Source organism: Populus euphratica, unplaced genomic scaffold, assembly GCF_000495115.2.
Source record: "Populus euphratica unplaced genomic scaffold, PopEup_1.0 scaffold385.1, whole genome shotgun sequence".
NCBI lineage: Eukaryota > Viridiplantae > Streptophyta > Magnoliopsida > Malpighiales > Salicaceae > Populus > Populus euphratica.
Genome location: NW_011500276.1, coordinates 156,648 through 175,329, shown reverse-complemented (window position 1 = coordinate 175,329; position 18,682 = coordinate 156,648). Strand labels below are relative to the sequence as shown.

At 32.0% G+C, this 18,682-nt stretch overlaps 3 protein-coding genes across 3 annotated transcripts in view; 1 reads left to right on the top strand and 2 right to left on the bottom strand.

Annotated features, from left to right (window-relative positions):
- Nucleotides 1-887, top strand: part of LOC105113063 (cytochrome P450 705A5-like) — a 1,954-nt gene extending 1,067 nt beyond the window's left edge. Inside the window, exon 2 of the mRNA XM_011009064.1 lies at nucleotides 45-887. Coding sequence (XP_011007366.1) covers nucleotides 45-449 — 405 coding nt within the window. The 3' untranslated portion in view covers nucleotides 450-887. The remainder of the gene's footprint in view (nucleotides 1-44) is intronic.
- A 2,068-nt stretch (nucleotides 888-2,955) lies between these two features.
- On the bottom strand, nucleotides 2,956-6,416 carry LOC105113062 (mitogen-activated protein kinase 3-like). The gene is made up of 6 exons (XM_011009063.1): nucleotides 5,967-6,416; nucleotides 5,732-5,861; nucleotides 5,009-5,146; nucleotides 4,577-4,909; nucleotides 3,913-4,096; nucleotides 2,956-3,561 (listed from the first exon to the last, which is right to left on the bottom strand). Exons 1-6 carry the CDS (start codon nucleotides 6,122-6,124, stop codon nucleotides 3,389-3,391), a joined length of 1,116 nt encoding a protein of 371 aa, XP_011007365.1. The 5' UTR covers nucleotides 6,125-6,416; the 3' UTR covers nucleotides 2,956-3,388.
- Nucleotides 6,417-11,511: 5,095 nt separating this feature from the next.
- On the bottom strand, nucleotides 11,512-16,178 carry CPNIFS (chloroplastic NIFS-like cysteine desulfurase). The gene is made up of 10 exons (XM_011009061.1): nucleotides 15,799-16,178; nucleotides 15,571-15,707; nucleotides 15,252-15,411; nucleotides 14,928-15,114; nucleotides 13,274-13,419; nucleotides 13,125-13,197; nucleotides 12,952-13,015; nucleotides 12,641-12,740; nucleotides 12,195-12,353; nucleotides 11,512-12,028 (listed from the first exon to the last, which is right to left on the bottom strand). The coding sequence occupies exons 1-10, from the start codon at nucleotides 16,009-16,011 to the stop codon at nucleotides 11,858-11,860; spliced, it is 1,410 nt and encodes a 469-aa protein (XP_011007363.1). The 5' UTR covers nucleotides 16,012-16,178; the 3' UTR covers nucleotides 11,512-11,857.
- Nucleotides 16,179-18,682: the final 2,504 nt, after the last annotated feature.

Sequence of the window (18,682 nt, the reverse complement as noted above, 5' to 3'; positions counted from 1 at the left end):
AGGAAGCAATGAGGCTAAATCCTCCAGCGCCTTTGTTTGATAGAATATGCGGTGAAAATTGCAAACTTGGAGGATATGATATACCCAAAGGAATCACAATGATAATGAACGCATACTCTATTATGAGGGATCCAAATATATGGGAAAACCCCAACGATTTTATACCAGAGAGGTTCTTGACTGAACAGGACAACGCCAAGGGGCAAAACTTACAGGTTTACCTCCCTTTTGGTGGAGGAAGGAGAATGTGCCCTGGGACCAACATGACCTCAAGTTTGATTAATTGCAGTGTTACAGCTATGGTTCAGTGTTTTGATTGGAAAGTTCTCGGTGGAGATGGACCAGATGGATCGAAGGTTAACATGGACTCCAAATCAGGCGTGGTAAAGACCATGGCTAAACCATTCATGGCCGTTCCTGTTCTCCACCGTAACCTATTTTCTGCTTAAAACCCAGTCTAAACACTTGTTCTTCTTAAGTTCTAGTTCCAAGTATCCACTCTCAATACAAATCACCCTCCTCTATGCCAGTCAGTGGTTCTGTGTTCATCTTCCAAGGTTTTTCAAGCTAGTAAGGACAGACCACAGTACGTCGAGATCTGTCCTCTTTCCCTTGCTTTATGAGATGTGGTTGTGTTTATGAGTGACAATCAGTCCTCATCAAGAATCAAAAGTTGCAATCTCCAGCGCAAATCAAGGAGAAAATATCAGAGCCAAATTCAAGCACAAATCAGTGATTGTTATCCATCCATCCAAATCGCTGAAAGTTTGGCATTCTTGTACATCAGAAAATACTCCCTTTTTTTTTTTCCTTACTATTTATAGGTATACAAATTCCATCTATTATATGTTTCTCAAAAGATTAATAACAATTGTCACTTTTCACCCTTGGCTATTTTCTATATAATGTTTAGATCTTTTTTCTGAGTTCATGTTACATTTGATGACTAGTTGCTATCATTGGTGGGTGATTTCTGGTTTTTTTTTTTCTTGGGTAAACATAAAAAATGCCTCCATTATCTCAATTTTCTATCAAATATATTTTATATCAATTTTATCATTAATTTTTTATAAATTTTAAATTAAAAGGTTTTCATCAATTATTTTTTCATTGAAATTATACACTTGTAATTAAAAAAAAATACTAGCATCTATATTAGGCAAGTATAAACACTTGCATAAGTAATTAAAACACAATTTTAACTTGTATACTAAGCAAAAGTATTTGATAGTATACTTGCTTGTTGAACCACTTAGAATATGATTAAGTTAAAAATTATTGTTTTCAAATATAATTTTTTTATCTTTAAGATTTTATTGTTTTTCATTGGCAAATAAAATGTATATAATCATCTTCTCATGTTTCAAACAATACTTGTTTAGAATTACTTTTAAATAAGATAGAAACTTTAGAAATTTGATTCAAATAAATCTCTCCAAATACTCATCCTTAACTCTAAAGTAGAAGAAAAACAGAGAAACCTGAGCTTAAAAACATAGGAGAATAAGAGTATCAAAAATTCAAGTTTAGAACACTTTTATAATGATTTTGAAATTAAAATTGATATAGAAGAAATTCTGGTAATTATCATAATAAACCCTTCCATTATTAGCCTTAATTACCTGCCATAAAACAATATTAAATCTAATAATTTTGGCTTTAAATATAATTTTTTTGTGAAGGAAAACAGTTCAAGTTGATGGAGAAGAAAACTAATTTGTTCAATCTTTTAGTTCATGTCCTTGATAAACTAATAGTTTTAAAAAAATAAAAATTTTATGGATGAAAGAATTATAAATCAAAATCTAAGCCTATGGATTGGCAGCAAAGAATAATTCTTATATAGTGTTAAAAAAAATTAATTAATAACAAACTGAAACTCAGATCAAAAGGCTCAGTCATGAGTTGAGTGGGTATAGTTCAAGTTTAAAGTTCATTTTACTTGAAGCTCTCTCATCTAGAAGTTATGTGCAATTTAGATCAACTTTTCTTGGACTATAAAAGAATTAATTTTTAGACTAATAATTATTCTTGGTTCATGAACTTAAAAAAAAAAAAAAAAACATTAATTTAAATCTCTCTCTACAATAACAGATCCTCGGCTCTAGAGTACGAGGAAAAACATAGAGGAATCAAAGCTTAAAAACAAAAGAAAATAGGCTGAGAACAGAGTAGAAGAAGAGTGTCAAAAATTCTGTAATAGTTTTTCTGAAAAAATCTTTCTTCATCCTCTTTTTACAATGTATGTTGGAAACAAAACTTATATATAATTAATTGTAATAATTATCAGAATATATTCCATTTATTATCAGCTTTTATTACCCATCATAAATAAATATTAAACATAACAATCTAAGCTTTAAATTGATATTTTTGTGCTGAAAAATTGTTTGACGAAGAAAAAGGCTAATTATGAAGTTTTTTATTTATGGGTTAGACAAGCTAATGGGTTAAAAAAAAACTATAGGCTAAAAAATTATAAATATAAATCCAAGTCTAAAATTAGATAAAAATAATTTTTTTGTAATCTTAAAAATTATTTAAAAACATACTCAAACCTAGATGCAAACTTCGCCACAAGTCAAGCATGTTTAGCTTAAACTTAAAGCCTATTTTATTTAAGTCATACAGCAAGAAAATCTTGTTTTTTTTTTTTTGTAATGTGAGATTGAGTTTTTAGGATTCATAAAAATATATTAATCATAAATTTTTTTAAATTAGTTTTTTATTCATTTATAATTTATTTTAATCATATTAATATTTTTTGTTAAAATTTAAAAAAAAATCTCACTAATAGTTTCACCTTAAATATATTTATTACCCATGTTTCAAAATAAAATTTCCAACAGTTACATTGGATGCATATCCTCACTCTATTAATTCTAATTTATAAAATTTCTATACATTAAAAGAAAAGGCAACCCACGTATCAAGCACGAATTACATTCAAACATGTAAAAAATTATGCATCACATTCACAATAGATTTGCATTGGAAAACAGACAAAGACATGTTACAAGAGATAAACTTTAAAAAGATCTAAACCAGGAAGGACATAAAAGAAAGACAGGAAGAAAAGAAAAAACTGGGTCAGATTAAGGTTTGTAGGGTTTACAAGTGTTGCAAATGCGAAGTGATCGACCTCGAGAACATTAAATATAAAGGTCGTGGAAATGATGGGGGTGAACAATTAGTAAGCCAAGGATCAATTTTCAGATACAGAGGAGTGCTGAAGACCATCGAAGGAAGATATATCTTGTTTAATCAACTGTGACTGTGATCCCATGGCGTCATGTTCAAACTTGCTCTCCATCAAATGACATCGGGACTGTAGTGCTTATGGAACATCAATAAATGAATAAAAAACTGGATATTACAAATAACTTCTCTAGCATGCATATTCTGGATTAAGTGCTATAGCCTCGTCATAGATCATATCCTTCATTTGCTCTTCTGCCAGGGGTTGTTGCTCAAATTCGAAGGAGAAAGGATCTAAGCAGACTGGTTCATCCGCTATGTCATGTAATCTTGCAAGGTATGGATGAGCCAATGCTTCTTCAACTGATACAGACAAATCTTGCTTTTAGAAATAAACAGATGGCAGTCTTATCTAATGACAATGACATGTGGAGCATAAATTCCTCCAATAATGTATTTGTGATCATCAAGCTCAGGGAAGACCAGGTTAAGTTAAACACATGCAAAATGAGGTCAAATGCCCACCAAGTGAACTCCCAATAATGAGGAAAATTAACATGTACAGCAGGTAGATTTTACTTGTACCCAATTAACAACATCAACGCAGAAAAAGCTTTCATGACCTTTAACAACATATATGGAGAATATTCATCTCAATGAGAGATTCTTTAAATTGTTTTCAGAAGATGATAAAAATGAGGGTACCAAACTCACCAGTAATTCTTTTGGTGGGATCGAATGTCAACATTTTATCCACAAGGTCAATGGCCAGAGGGTGAACAAGTGGGAAAAGCTCAGCTAATGACCGACGGGGATGCGAGTCAAGTTGCTGGATGTATCTTCTCGCATCCTCATTCCGGACAAAACCAAGATCAGATTCAGTGGGTTTGCCAAGAAGCTGTAGAGAATAAAATTACGATAAAAAATCATTTCACGGTGCACTTAACTTGAATAAAAATTGACACTACAAATTAAACCCTACAGAACAGCTTATCGAGTTCTGTTGAAACACACACACACACATATATATGACAACATAAAATCAACTAGAACCCTGAATTGTTAAAGATAGATGCAAAGCCAGCCAAGATTAACAGCCCTGATCATATATCACTTTCCAAAAATATTAATAAAGAGCATATATAATGAGAGTCAATCAGTACATATACAGCAGTAATAATTTCCAACACTATGGCTGCAGCTGAAGTTAACTCCTTTCCCATTGGAGCAGAAAGAAGAAAAAAACAGTTACGATGTATACTCCAAGCTCTCAACCATAGAAAATAATTATAGATCCTAAACATTATCAAGAGATATTCCACATACAAATTAGTAAAAAACATGCAAACAATACTTGTTTCTCTTTCATCTTACGCACCTCTGTCAATAAGCGCATCTGGTGCACATGATCTCTGCCTGGAAACAGAGGTTTTCTATTCATAAGCTCCATAAAGACGCAACCTACAGACCACACATCTATCGCAGCAGTATAGTCTGAGGAGTTGAGCAATAACTCAGGTGCACGATACCATCTGGTGACAACATACTCTGTCATAAACTCATTCTCCGAAGTTGGCCGAGCTAGACCAAAATCGCATATCTTCAAGTCACAATTTGCATTTAGCAGTAAATTGCTGGGTTTGAGATCTCTATGGATAATATTAGCAGAGTGTATATATTTCAGTCCTCGAAGAATCTGGTACAAGAAGTACTGTACAAATAAAGAAACAAAATAGATATGAGTGTCATCAATTAGACTAATGAATTACATTGCAAAGTTCAAGGAAAACTAAAAACTGAAATGCATTACCTGACAATGCTCCTCTGACAAACCTTGGTTGGAACGAATAATTTGGTGAAGATCAGTGTCCATGAGTTCCGTGGCAATGTAGACATCAGTAAATTCTCTGCGTAGAGGTGGAGGAATGACATCTCTGATACCAATAACCTGTTTTTCATTCAAAAGGTTAGAGCTCACGAAAACTGATTCTAGTACAAGATAACATTTTACATTCCAAATCCAGCAACTGGGCAAGGATGAGCACGTTATTAATAAAATTGGACCTTCAATTTTTGCTACAGGTATGGATAGTGAGAATCCATAATGCAATTTATTTTCTTTTGCTGAGACTAATTAAATTTTCCATTATTTTAAAATTGCCAAAATGTAAATGATCTTTTGAATTGTTGCACAGACAAATTTAAAAAGTTAGAAGCAGCAAAATGAATGAAATGTTGGCTGGGAGAGAGATTATAGTAGAAATTGCAGGATATAATCAAGCTTATTAAAATTAGTAGCGGAAGAAATTCCATCATGATTCCTAAATTTACACAAAAAGCCATTTTATACAAGTTTTAACATATTAATTGGCGACTTAGTAATGTAAAAACAACAACAACAACAATCAGCAGCAGCAGCAGCAATAATAATAATAATAAATTTATATTTCCTCTCTACTATGGTGCTAAATTAAGGAAACAAACAGAAAGCAGTATAAGCAGAGAAGTCAAAGGAAAGAGCCCAGGCACTCACGTTTTCGTGATCCAAATGGCGAAGCAGTTTAATCTCACGAAGGGTGCGCTTGGCGTCCATTTGATTATCAAAAGCGTTGGCTATCTTCTTCACCGCCACCATCTCGTTCGTCTCCGAATTCAACACAGAGCTTTATTAAACAAATAAAATCCTAATTAATTTCAATCAAACTAATTAAAACCAAGACCAAGCACACCGAAATTAATTGATTAACTGGTGGATTAAAAGCACGTACCAGACGATGCCGTAGGCACCACGACCAATCGGAGTGATCGGAGGTCGATATTTCGACGTGATTTCAAAAAGATTACCGAAAATATTGTATCGAATGAATCGGCCGCCGCGAGTCGGAATCGCGGGGAAGTCACCATTTCCCTCTTCATAAGTCGCCATGTCCTCGGTTTCTTCTCTGTCGTCTGAGTAGACTCGAATATAATTGAGGTGTGAGGAAAAAGAGAGTAAGGAGAGAGATTTATATAAGAGAGAGATAGAATCAAGACTAAGAAAGAATTTGACTTTGGGTGATTATTTTAAGGTGCTCAAGTGGTGGAGATACGCAAAGTCTCGGTTGTTGAGTAGTTGCGAGGAAGGAGAAAGGAAAACGCGCGAGAGAAAAAACTGACGTGGTGAGGAAAAAGGAATGGACGCCTTGGATTACAGCCGCCTCTTATCCATGGTTGTAGTTTGTTCAACTTTGTCAACGGCCATCTTTCGTGTCTCTCATGATAATAGAAGAATCTTGCTTTATCGTAGGACCATCAGCATACGTTGCCCGGCTAGCCACCCGCGGGTGAGCAACAGTGGTGCTGCTGCTGCTGCTGCTGCTATCGGCATATTGGGCTATTTTAGTCATCTGCTTTTATGGAAATGAGAGTCTGTACATAGTAAATATGTACTGAGTAACTCTATTCTTTTGGTAAGATAATGGTTAGCCTTTGATAGTTCACATATATATATCCATGCCCGGAGACGATGGGATGGCCGGAGAAGATATCAATTTTTGATAGCTCCGCTCTAATGTTGTCGTATTTGGATGCTAGTTTGGTTAGATTTTAGGTTATTTGGAAATTATTTGCTACTCATCCATTCACGCTGAATGTAGTAGACATCTGGCTCTTTCAAGCAGAGCTCTTTCAAAAATATTTTAAAAAAAAATTAAAATTATTTTTTTAATAATTTTATATTATTTTAATATATTGATTTTAAAAATAATTTTTATAAAATAAAAAAATATTATTATTTTAAAATAATTTAAAAAATAATCTTTCTCACCCTTTCAGCTATATTTAAATTAATTAAGTATATTTATTATATAATAAAATAAATTATATTTTGAATCTAAAATAATAATAAATTAATTTTTTAATATAATATTATAGTTTTAATAGTCAAATAATCGTTTAAACCTTATTATTTTTATTTATTTAATAAAAATTAAATATAAAATAGTATAGATATATACAAGTTTTAATTTTAAAATATTTTTATTTAAAAAATATATTAAAAAATAAAATAAATTATATTTTAAAATATTATTTAATAATTTAAATTTTTAAATACATTTAATTTTTATAATGAAATTAAATATTGGTTTCACGGCAACTCGCCACGGCCCCAAGCAAGTCGTTAATTATTTCCGACTTGACTTGAAAAATCTTCTTCGGGATTGAGTGAGTACTGCCTGCGAAGAATAGCACATGCAAATCAGTGTATGGTTATTTGACTCCATGGATGTGCGGAACATACGAACACCGAGGATTCACTGTTATGTTAGTGCTTGTGGCCGCCCGGCTTGTGGCGGCAGCAACGCCGCAACCTCAATGTCATTAGTTTTTGCATACATGCCAACCGAAGAAACTGACTTCTTTTCTAATTAAATCGGGTTAAAAAACTATTTTTTTCAGAATGGAAAAGGGTATTGAAGGACTTTTGCTTTCATAGAGGTGGCGGTGGAAGTATGTAAGAATACCTAACTTTTTCAGGATAGGAGGCGGAGAGATGTCTCCGACCCGATGGAACTCATACTCCAACGGAGACTAGAGGGTATAAAGGTTAAGAGACGTCGACAACGGTGGAGGTGGATGGATATCTATCATCGAATTTATTTTTATTTCTTAGATTTTCGACACAAAATCACGAATATCTCCCGGTATTATTTTACTTATTAAAAAAAATAAAGATAAGTTTGAATTAATTTCCAAATCCATCGTATACTGTCAAATCACTAAGCATTCATTTGAATCCTCATACCCATCATAAACAACACGAGAAATGCTATGAACACTTCATCCCTTTTCTCTCCCTTGCTCGATCGTTTTCTCAAAAAAAAAAAAAAAAAAGACGGAGTGTCTGGTAAATCTCTCGTTTTACGCGTCTTCTTATTTTGTATTAACCTATACAACTATTATCAAGTCCGTTAAGCCTAATCTATTTGTAAGTTCAGAATCCTTCAAGCCTTACTGGGCTTGAAAATAACCCCTACAGATTTAGGGGTAATGCTTATTTTTAAAGTAATTTTTTAAAAAATATTTATTAATATTTTTTATTTTTAAAAAAAATATTTTTAATTTCAGCATATTATAAAATTAATTAAAAATAAAAATAAATTATTAAAAAATACTTTTAAAATATAAAATTAAACCATCCTTTATAAAAAAAAGTTGAAGTTTTTCTCTAATCATTACCTGAACTAAATAGAATAGTAGTTTTTAAAGGGGTAATTTTAAATTTATTTCCCTAAATAAATTACTTTTAATCACATAAGCACCAGATTAATATTGTTAAACATATTTAATTAATCACACATGAGCCTATTCGAGAAATAACGAGATAATTATGGTATTGATGTACTAATCTCACTCGGTTTCTAAACCAGATGCATAATTTTTAATTTTGTTATTTGAATATATCAATTTTCTCAATCGGTATTTAGAACCATCTCCTTTACTAGCAAATATAACTTCTTCTTAAAAATATAACTTCCTCTTAAAAATATAACTTCCTCCTTTTCTTTTCTTTTTTTTACTTTATAAAAATATATCTCAATTAGTCGATCTAAATTTACTTGTTAGAAATTATTAATTTAAATGTTATAAATCTTAAAGTTTTTTAAAGTTTATATAATTATTAATTTTAAAATTTTAAAAAAATAACTAGATGTATATAAATTGATTCAAATATTTATAATTATCAAAATAACTATACATGACAAGTTTTACGGTATCATGCCAATCCTGGCCGTCGATTTGAACAAGAACATGAGGTAGTTTACTGACAAGGAGGGCGCCTTCCAAGAAAGCACCGTCGCACCACTAGGTATCATGGCAACAATAGACGGCCAGCAGCGTATTAAATAGTTAGATAAAGTCTACAGAGCTATAAACTATAGATAAAAAGCTTTCAGACTCATTGACGCCTTTGCCGTCTACATGCACTATCATCTGTGGTGATGGCAGTGCTTGACATCACTTGATTTTTTTTAATTGTTGTTATTGAAAATAAATTAAAATTTTTTAAAAAATATTTAATTATATCATTAAAAATAAATTTTTATTTTTTAAAATTTATTAAAAAATAAGATTTAAATTTTATAAATAAAAAATTTAAAGAAGTATGAAATTGAAGAAAATCCACTTTCATAAATTATTTTAAATAAAAATAAAAAATAAAAATTAAAAAAATAAAAATCAACTATGACATATAACAAAAATTAAAAAAGAATGAAATTAAAAAAATAAGAAAAAAATAAATTTTATAAATTATTTCAAACAAAATAAATAGCATCAAAAGAATGAAAACTAGATTTAAAAAATAAAAAAAAATATCAATACAGAAAACGAGAAATGAAATTAAAAAAATTAAAAAAATATATATAAAAATTAATAAATAAATAATTAAATTTGATATAATCAGTAAATAATAAAATATTTTAAATTTTTTTAACTTTAAAAAGTATTTTTATTTAAAATAAAAACATTCTTTTTTTAAATAAAAATATTTTTTTTTTACTACTTCATTGATTAGGAAATAAATACATAGAAATTTTAAAAATAATTTAGAAAAACCACTCCCTATCTAACAAACCACCGTAATATTGAATTTGTAAATACGGCAGCAACGGGTCAATATTAGCAGATGCGGAGTACAGCACATAACACGCTTATCATGTTTATACTTTATATTGGTAGTTTGACTTGAAAAAATCCTTCGTCTTTCTGCTATCAAAGAAAGCAACGAACACGCGTCAGTTTCTCGCCCGGAGTAGATTTGCTTGTTCTTTATGCCACCACGTGTGGAAAATGCTTTTGTGTGACCAGTCACCGTTTCTTACAAGTAAGCTGTCACTTCAAGACGTGTCGACACTGTTGCTGCCACCGGGGTGGCTACGGCGCTTCCTCTGATAAGGTTTTGACTGTGGCTTAATTATTTTTTATTTAAAATAATATTTTTTAATTTTTTAAAATTTATTTTTTACATTAAGATATTTAAAAATATTAAACAAATAAAAAAATAAAAATACAAAAACAAACTAGTTATAGAAGTAGCCACGACTGATATATATACCCCGTCATCATGGAAATGAATATTAATTTGTAATCATCTAGGTGGTGACCAAGTGTTAAGGACTTGGGATCAAGAGGTTTGTTCTCTTTTTTTAAAATAATATTTTTTAATTTTTTAAAATTTATTTTTTACATTAAGATATTTAAAAATATTAAACAAATAAAAAAAATAAAAATACAAAAACAAACCAGTTATAGAAGTAGCCACGACTGGTATATATACCCCATCATCATGGGAATGTCGTTAATTTCAGGGCCCGTGAAATTAGTCATAGTGCACGCAAGCTGGCCTGAACATCCACGTTAATAATTAAAAAAAAAAATATTAATTTGTACCCTTCACCTAGATAATGAATCAATTCAGAGTAGCAGGAGAAACTTGAAAATTGTGAAGGTTGCATTGCACCCAGTGATAAAGCCTTGAAGATCTCCACACCCAGAAACACGTAACTTTTATAATCTGTTTTTGTATTTTTAAGGTTGCATTGCACCCAGTGATAAAGCCTTAATAAAATTTTATTTTATTCTTGAAGATCTACACACCCAGAAACGCATAACTTTTATAATCTGTTTTTGTATTTTTTAAATTTGAGTTATTTATTACTAGTAGCACAACTCTTTTAATTTTTTTTTTGAAGTTGTGCTGCTGGGAGTAATGCAAGCAATTAAATTGCGCTACTCCCAATAGTGTGTCCACTTAATTATGTTATTTTTTTTATTTTTTCCTAGTTGTACTAGCTTGCTCGTTATTTTAGCTAATTATTTTTGCTAGTTGTGCTGTTTTCTGAAAAAAAAAAAAAAGAACTCTAAGATCCATGGGGTCCCTCAATTTCAACTTAAAATTTTGATTTGTTTCCATCAGCCCTTATGATAGTAACAATACATTTGTATAAATTTGTGGAGTAATTGTAGGACCGTGGACGACTGTATTGCCGGAATGAGAAGGTTGTAATCCCTAGTTCCCTTCTAAGAAGTTCTGTGCTGGTTCCAGGAAAGGAACGGCGGCAGCATTCCATGCAGCACCGTTGCCTCCTAGTCATGAGAGATTATTGCACGAGACCCGCATAAATCATGTCCGATCCACTATAAAATGATTGTGGAGAAACGAGTGGACTCAAGATCAATCACGCTCATGAAATAGTTTCTCCATTAGCTTTGCCATTATAGATGGCCAGCAACGTGTTAAACAAGTGGCAAGGAAAATCGTACAGATCTATAAACTAGATAATGCGCACACCTTCCATTGGCACTCGAGAAGCTTATCTCAAGGATTCATCACATGTACACCTTATCATGTAACAAACCATTTTTTAATGGTGAAAATAACAAAATAATGGCCAAAGATGTAAGCCACACAAGAGCCTCTTTTGTAGCTGGAATTTTTATTTTTTCTAACAATAAAAAAAGACTCAAAATAGAGCGGCAAGCAAAACTAAAGAGGAGACCTCGAACTCTAGTAAAGAAACAAAGAGTATCTGTAAAGTTGCATTATATGGTGTACGGAATCCTCTGGAGACTTGACACAACTTTGAAAATAAGCAGCAAGCTAAAAGGCAAGGCCACTCTACTTGAAAGAATCAAAGAAGCTAACAGTGTCGTTGAGTGCCTGGATGAAATAATCAACATCCTCTTTAGTGTTGTAAAAATAGAGGCTGGCACGTGCACTTGCATTGATTCCTAAATACCGATGGAGAGGTTGAGCACAGTGGTGACCCGATCTGATAGCCACTCCATGCTGAGGGCAAGTGTGTTAGTTTCCATCAAGATAATCTCCTCATCAATGAACAGTCACAAAACCTCTCAAATTGTATATAGCATTTATGGCTTTAGAATCTGTAACATCTTTAAGAATGCAAACTTGACAGGTTTACTAGTAATGAAGACCTCATTTGTGTTCATACCTGTTGGTCAAGAAAAGTTGCAAGATCCGTGGGGTGAATATTCTTCACATTGAAAGAACAAAGCGCGGCACGATCGACTCCTTTGGAAGGTTTTGGGCCATAGATACGGATGTTAGGAACAGTAGAGAGGTTTTCATATAGATAATTAGCCAGCTCCATCTGCCTCAAAAAAACAAGAAGAAGAGGTAAACGGACAAGATAAAAGAATAGATATCACCCATCATTTCAGACTGAATAGTATTATTATAATTGTTTGTGTATTAATGTAATGGATTAATTAAACTGGCCTTTGTTTTGTTTTGTTTTACTTTCCTTGAATTTAATGCTGTTTGTTTAATGTTGCTTTGTTATTTTAAACTCAAATCCGCATCTGCTGGTAAAATCAACATGGTTAATTATATTGGTAGCATTTTTGTTTTGATGACCGTTGGGTTTCGATAACTCACCTCATACTCGTGAATCTTTTGCATGCCAATTCCTTGCAAATAATCGATTGCTGCTCCTAATCCAATTGCTTCACCAATTGCTGGTGTTCCAGCCTCAAATCTAATCCGTAAAAAAGAGTGAATTCGAAACTAGATCATTAATATGAAACAAAATCTAACAATAAGTACCTTAATAAAATTTTGTTTTAATCAGATGTTCAGGCAAGAATGACAGCAAGTGGGAAGAAAGGAGCAAATTCGCACCACATCCTTTAGCCCCTTGCAATGATTTATGAGATCCAATTGTTCAACAAGTAAACAACTTAACCAACCTTGATGGAGGTTCTGCATATGTGGAATGATCCAAAAATACATCAGAGATCATTTCTCCTCCACCTATGAAAAGCAAAACAAAACATTAAGACAAGCTTGAAAGTATCATTTCATACAACTTTTTTCCTAGGCCTACAGACGTAAACAACTCTAGGTTCTAAAAGTAACTTACCCAAAAATGGAGGCATGGTAGACAAGATGTCACTTTTACCATATAAAAATCCAACGCCTGTAGGCCCACACATCTGGAGCATGGTTATCTCTTTAACTTTATATACATGCCTAAAGCTTATATTTCATTGAACAAGGCAATAACCTAACCTTGTGTGAAGAGGCAACAAGAAAATCAGCATCAAGGTCCCGGACATTGACCGGCATGTGCGGAACACTTTGACAAGCATCTACAAGAACTTTTGCCCCAACAGCATGTGCCCAACGGACGATGTCTTCGATAGGAAGAGAAGAAGCTACAGAAAAAAATTATATGGACCATGTTATTAGCTATTTCTTCTTCGTAATGATTCTCGGAGAGTGATTCATAAGGTGAACATAATATTGTGGCTTGTTCAAGTCTTTAAAAGACCTGCAAAGGCATGGACAATAGTGATATGGAAAACACAATGTGTTGCAAACAGCTAACAGAAAAAGCAATTAACATCAGACAAGTATATTTTCTTACTTGAATTAAGTTGACATGTAAAATCCTTATTACAGCAATAATGTGTCATTAGTGCATAAAAGCAAACATCAATATGATAAATCAACAAGTATAATGACAGTGTGTGAGGTTTTCCAAGCTAAGTATACAAGTTAATCAAGGATAATAAAGTTTATACCAACAAGGCGGCCAAGATCTACGACCATTCATTATGAAAAATGTTGTCAAATTTTATACAATAAAGGATAATGATACTCTTCTCACTTGCACATTCTGCAAGAATGTAAACATATACTACGAAACTACTAGAAAGTGAGGAGAAAGAGAAGGGAAGCAAAGAAGGAAGATGCCTGCTGGAACGCTGGAGATGAGGAGGGAGGGAGGGGAGGGGTGAGCTTATAAAACTTAAAGCCCCCTGAACGTTTGAAACCCTTTTCTTTGTTTAGATTTTAAAACATGAACTATAGCACGTTTGGATTGGAACACCTCAATCCATGTTCAGACCGGGAACTTCACTATTCTAGCCACCAAATCACCCCAAAAGACCACCAAAAATTCCTTTCAACCTCATAAATAACATTCCAATATCAAAAACCATTTTCAAGCTCAAATCAGACACAAGAATTTAAGTTTAAATTTTTAGATCCAAATTTCAAACCTTAAAACACCCAAATCTGGTGGTAACAGGGTCCAAGATTAGTATGGATGACTTGCGTCGATGAGACATTTCATTCAATGGTAGTATCACTGCAAGTTTTGGCCAAAGCCTAACAGAGGGTGTCCCAATCCAAACACCCCATAATTCATGTATTAAAGTCAAAACAAATATACATGTGTGTGTGTGGGGTGGGTGGGGGTCAATCAAAATAGGTGAAAGTTTAAGGAGGGTCTATGCATTCGAGCCCAATATTGCATATGAAATACACACTAGCTGGTTGTCAAACTGTGTAAAAACAGAAGCAATCCCTTTATATATTTCATGGCATTTTAAACAAGTATTTGAAACCACATCAGCAGCTAATCAAAATCACGCTGTGGCATAAGCTCAGTTCGGTATATAGCTAAAAGACTACTGTGTTAAGCAAAACTTCACCAATATCCTTCAAAGATTTCACTAGAAGTAACCATTCCTCTTGTTCATGATGGTCCATATGGATATTACATCTTGGTCAAATTGGACGACTGAATAGGCAAAAGAGAATTTCATATCATGCACTAAAATTTAGAAAAACCAATTCCTATTTGTTCATGAGCAAAATCACTCACAATTTCAAACACGGTCAATGAGAATGCAGATACTGAGGCGGACAAACATACCGAGTGTATTTGATATATGGTGCACCACAACAAGTTTTGTCTTGCTAGAAATCATTTCTTTCAATTGAAGTACATCCGGAACTTCATCCTCATTTAAATTAACAAACTTCAAAACAGCTCCGGTCTTCTGAGACACAAATTGCCATGGAACAATCGCACTATGGTGTTCCGCAATGGTCAATAAAACCTAAACACGCACAGAATACTATGTGAGTGCCTAATTAAAGAGAGCATAACTGAATACTATGTGAGTGCCTAATTAAAGAGAGCATAACTGAACGCAAAAAATTGAACAACAGGAAACAGCTAGAAAGAAGCGCCCACCTCATCTCCTGATTTAAAATTTGCAAACCCCCAAGTATAAGCAACCAAATTAATAGCTTCAGTGGCATTTCTGGTAAATACAATCTCCCTAGATTCTTCTGCGTTTATAAATGCTGCAATTTTCTCCCTCGCCTGTTCATATTTTTCTGTTGCCTTTGCACTGCAATTTCCCAAAAAAACTGTTCATATTTTTCTGTTGCCTTTGCACTACAATTTCCCAATTTTTTTTTAATAAGTACACATTTTCAATTAAAATCACACCATTAAACACCAAAATTTGGAGAGAGAGAAAATGACAAAATTTAAATTTTTTGGGTACCTTAAGTAATGGATTCCTCGATGAACATTGGAATTGTAAGATTCGTAATAATCTTGCAGGGCTTTTAACACCGAAATTGGTTTCTGTGAAGTAGCTGCGTTGTCCAAGTAAACAAGATTTGACCCGTTATTTATCTTCTGCAAACACACACGGAATGATAAAATCAGAATTGCGAATCGTTTTTGATAAACAAGAACCATAAAATAACATGGGGTTGTTATGAGTTACCTGGTGGAGGATGGGGAAGTCGGGTCGGGTTAACTGACCGAGTGAAACGGAGTTGGAAGCCCGGCCTGCTTCTCTGAGAGTAGTACCCGATGCTGATACGGGAAGTGAAGAGGAGGAGGAGGAGAATTTGCGGAGAAGAGATGGGCTTCGAATGGTGGAGGTGTTAGGGTTTAGGAATTTGAAAGAAGGGAATTTTAAGGCCATACCGTCCATTTATGATTTTCTATTAGTGGCGGCAGATATTACAGAAATTGCTAAAACATACAGAGAAGGTGAGAGTTGCCGTTCGAACGGTTGTTTTTGCCTTGTGGCCCCTCCTCTTATCTGGGCAGCGGGCCGGTTTGGACTTCGGAGCGCTACTCTTCTTATCCGGTGTCTCGTAAGGTCAATGTTTGTTTAAAAACGCCGATGTTTGTTTTTAAAATATATTAAATTGATTTTTCCTGTTTTTCTCCATAAACGTTCCGAGTCTAATTAAAACGCTGATGTAATAAAATCAGCAAGAATCATAACAACAACGCATGATTAGAAAGGAAAATTACATTTTTTTTATGCGAAATTCTGATCACGAACTTGGATTCAAAGGAAAATTACATTTTTTTTATGCGAAACTTGGATTCTCACTCTGGACATGACGTTAATTTAGGAATTCAACATCGGATGATTGTCTGGGAGATTACAGAATTTGATTGGAATACAAAGTGGAACTAAAGTAATTAAACTATCAGGTTATAAGTGCATCTATGAGCCTATGGGGGTTCCTACCCACGGCTCTTGCCAAACATCATTTAGGTATGCTAGAACTTAGGAGGAAGAGCATTGAGAGTTGTTCGCAGTGTCTAAATTGTTTTGTTGTTGTGTTTATGTCTCCATTTAATTTTTCATGAGTGTATTTGATATTGAAGTAATAATGATTTTTTTAATTTTTTTATTTAAAAATATATTAAAAATATATTTTTAAAAAATAAATTTTTAATATTAATACATTAAAATTGTTTAAAATACTAAAAATAAACTTTAAAAAATAATAAATAAATTTTGATCTCAATGCAAAACATAAAATAACTTATATTTAGATGATATTTAGTTAGTGTTTCAGGATAAAAAAGATATAGATAATTGAAATAAGAAAAAGATAGATAATATAAAAAATATACACATAATTAAATCTGCCGGTAATATACAAAATAAAATAATTATTTATTATAATGTTTAGTTGATAGCATACTGAGCATGATAAGATATTAAAATCTATATTTTATTCTTAATCTTATCACATGCATAGCTTCATTGTGGGGGGGGCTAAGTTTCTTTCTTTTTTTCAAGACACTGGTATACGAATTCAATTAAATATTTTTCGCCTTGAATTTTTTTTCACTTCCTCGAATTTAAGATAAAAAACAAAAGACATATATGTATCGTCATAAAACACAAATCCCAAAAGATGTTGTCAGTTTTCAATACAGATGCTAGTTCCCGCCACTTGTTTTTCAACAGGTGTAATGCTCTTTAAATTATTATTGTTATTTTTAAAAATATTTTTTATTTAAAAATATATTAAAATAATATTTTTAAATTTTTAAAAATGATTTTTAATATTAGTATATTAAAATAATTTAAAATTATTTATTTAAAAAAAAAACTACAGGACCGATAATGTATGCAATGAAGGGTAAAGATAGAGGACCAAGGTAAACTTCTTGCAATAATTGTCAAAGAGCTGCCGAATTTCTCTGTATTTTTAACAATGATTTTCTGTCTTTAAACCCTGGCCTTATACAACAAATTATAAATAATTGAGCACGAATACTGCCTCGTAAGGATCAAATCAAAGAAAAAAAAAGTTTGATGATCAAAATAAAAAAAAACCTCACTGCTGGTAAACTATACGAGGGTGAAAAGTGTTTTAAGCTACAGTGAAAACATCACACAACTTAGTTTCTTTCATAATAATTATAATATCGTATAATCTCTGGTAATCATGTATTTCACATTGGAAATTAAGAATCGAATTTAATTATGGAGAATTTTCCGATTTTTTTAACCTCTACACAGGCCGGACCAAATCAAGTAAATAGTGATCCTCCATGATTGATGGAGTCATAACATCATAGAATTTTCCTCTCGAGAGTTTATTCTCAGTGTACGAATTATCTTGAATAAAGAAGAGGCATTGCTTTGCAGCACATTGTTAGCTGAGTTTTTTTACATGCAAAACATTAATCTAATCTCATCATTAATGTGTGGAATGCCATCAACTTGTATACACGTTGACTCATCTATTGTTATTTATAAAATATACAAATTATTTATATTGTTTTTTTTATTTCAACATGAACCATCACATGATTATATAGATTTATTTGCTGATAAAAAAAAATAACAAAAATACCTACAGTGTTAAGCGGGTTTCAAACTTGTTCATGTTTTAACTATGTTTATTATTTAGAATTTATTTTTAAAAAAATTACTTTTTAAAATTTCATGTATTTGTTTGCTATTAAAAAAGTTGGTCAATGAAAAATACTTTTCAGTTAAAAAAAAATTTAGCTTGGTTTCCAAAAAAATATTTTTCTAAAAAATTTAGGCGGAAAACACTTTTCCGGAGTATTTTTATTTTATTCTAATCGAAAAACACTTTCTAAAAATTATGAAAAATTTAAAAATATCATATTATTTACTAATTATATTAAATTTATTCCTCAAATTTTTTATTGCTATATATATTTTATTTTGAATATTTATTTTTCAATTTCATCACTTAACATTTAATTTTTATATTAACTTTGATACTTATTTTTATAATTGCTATTTATTTTTTCCTTATCATTTTTTTTATTGAAATTTTTTATCTATCAAATTTAATCCTCATTCTTTTGATTTT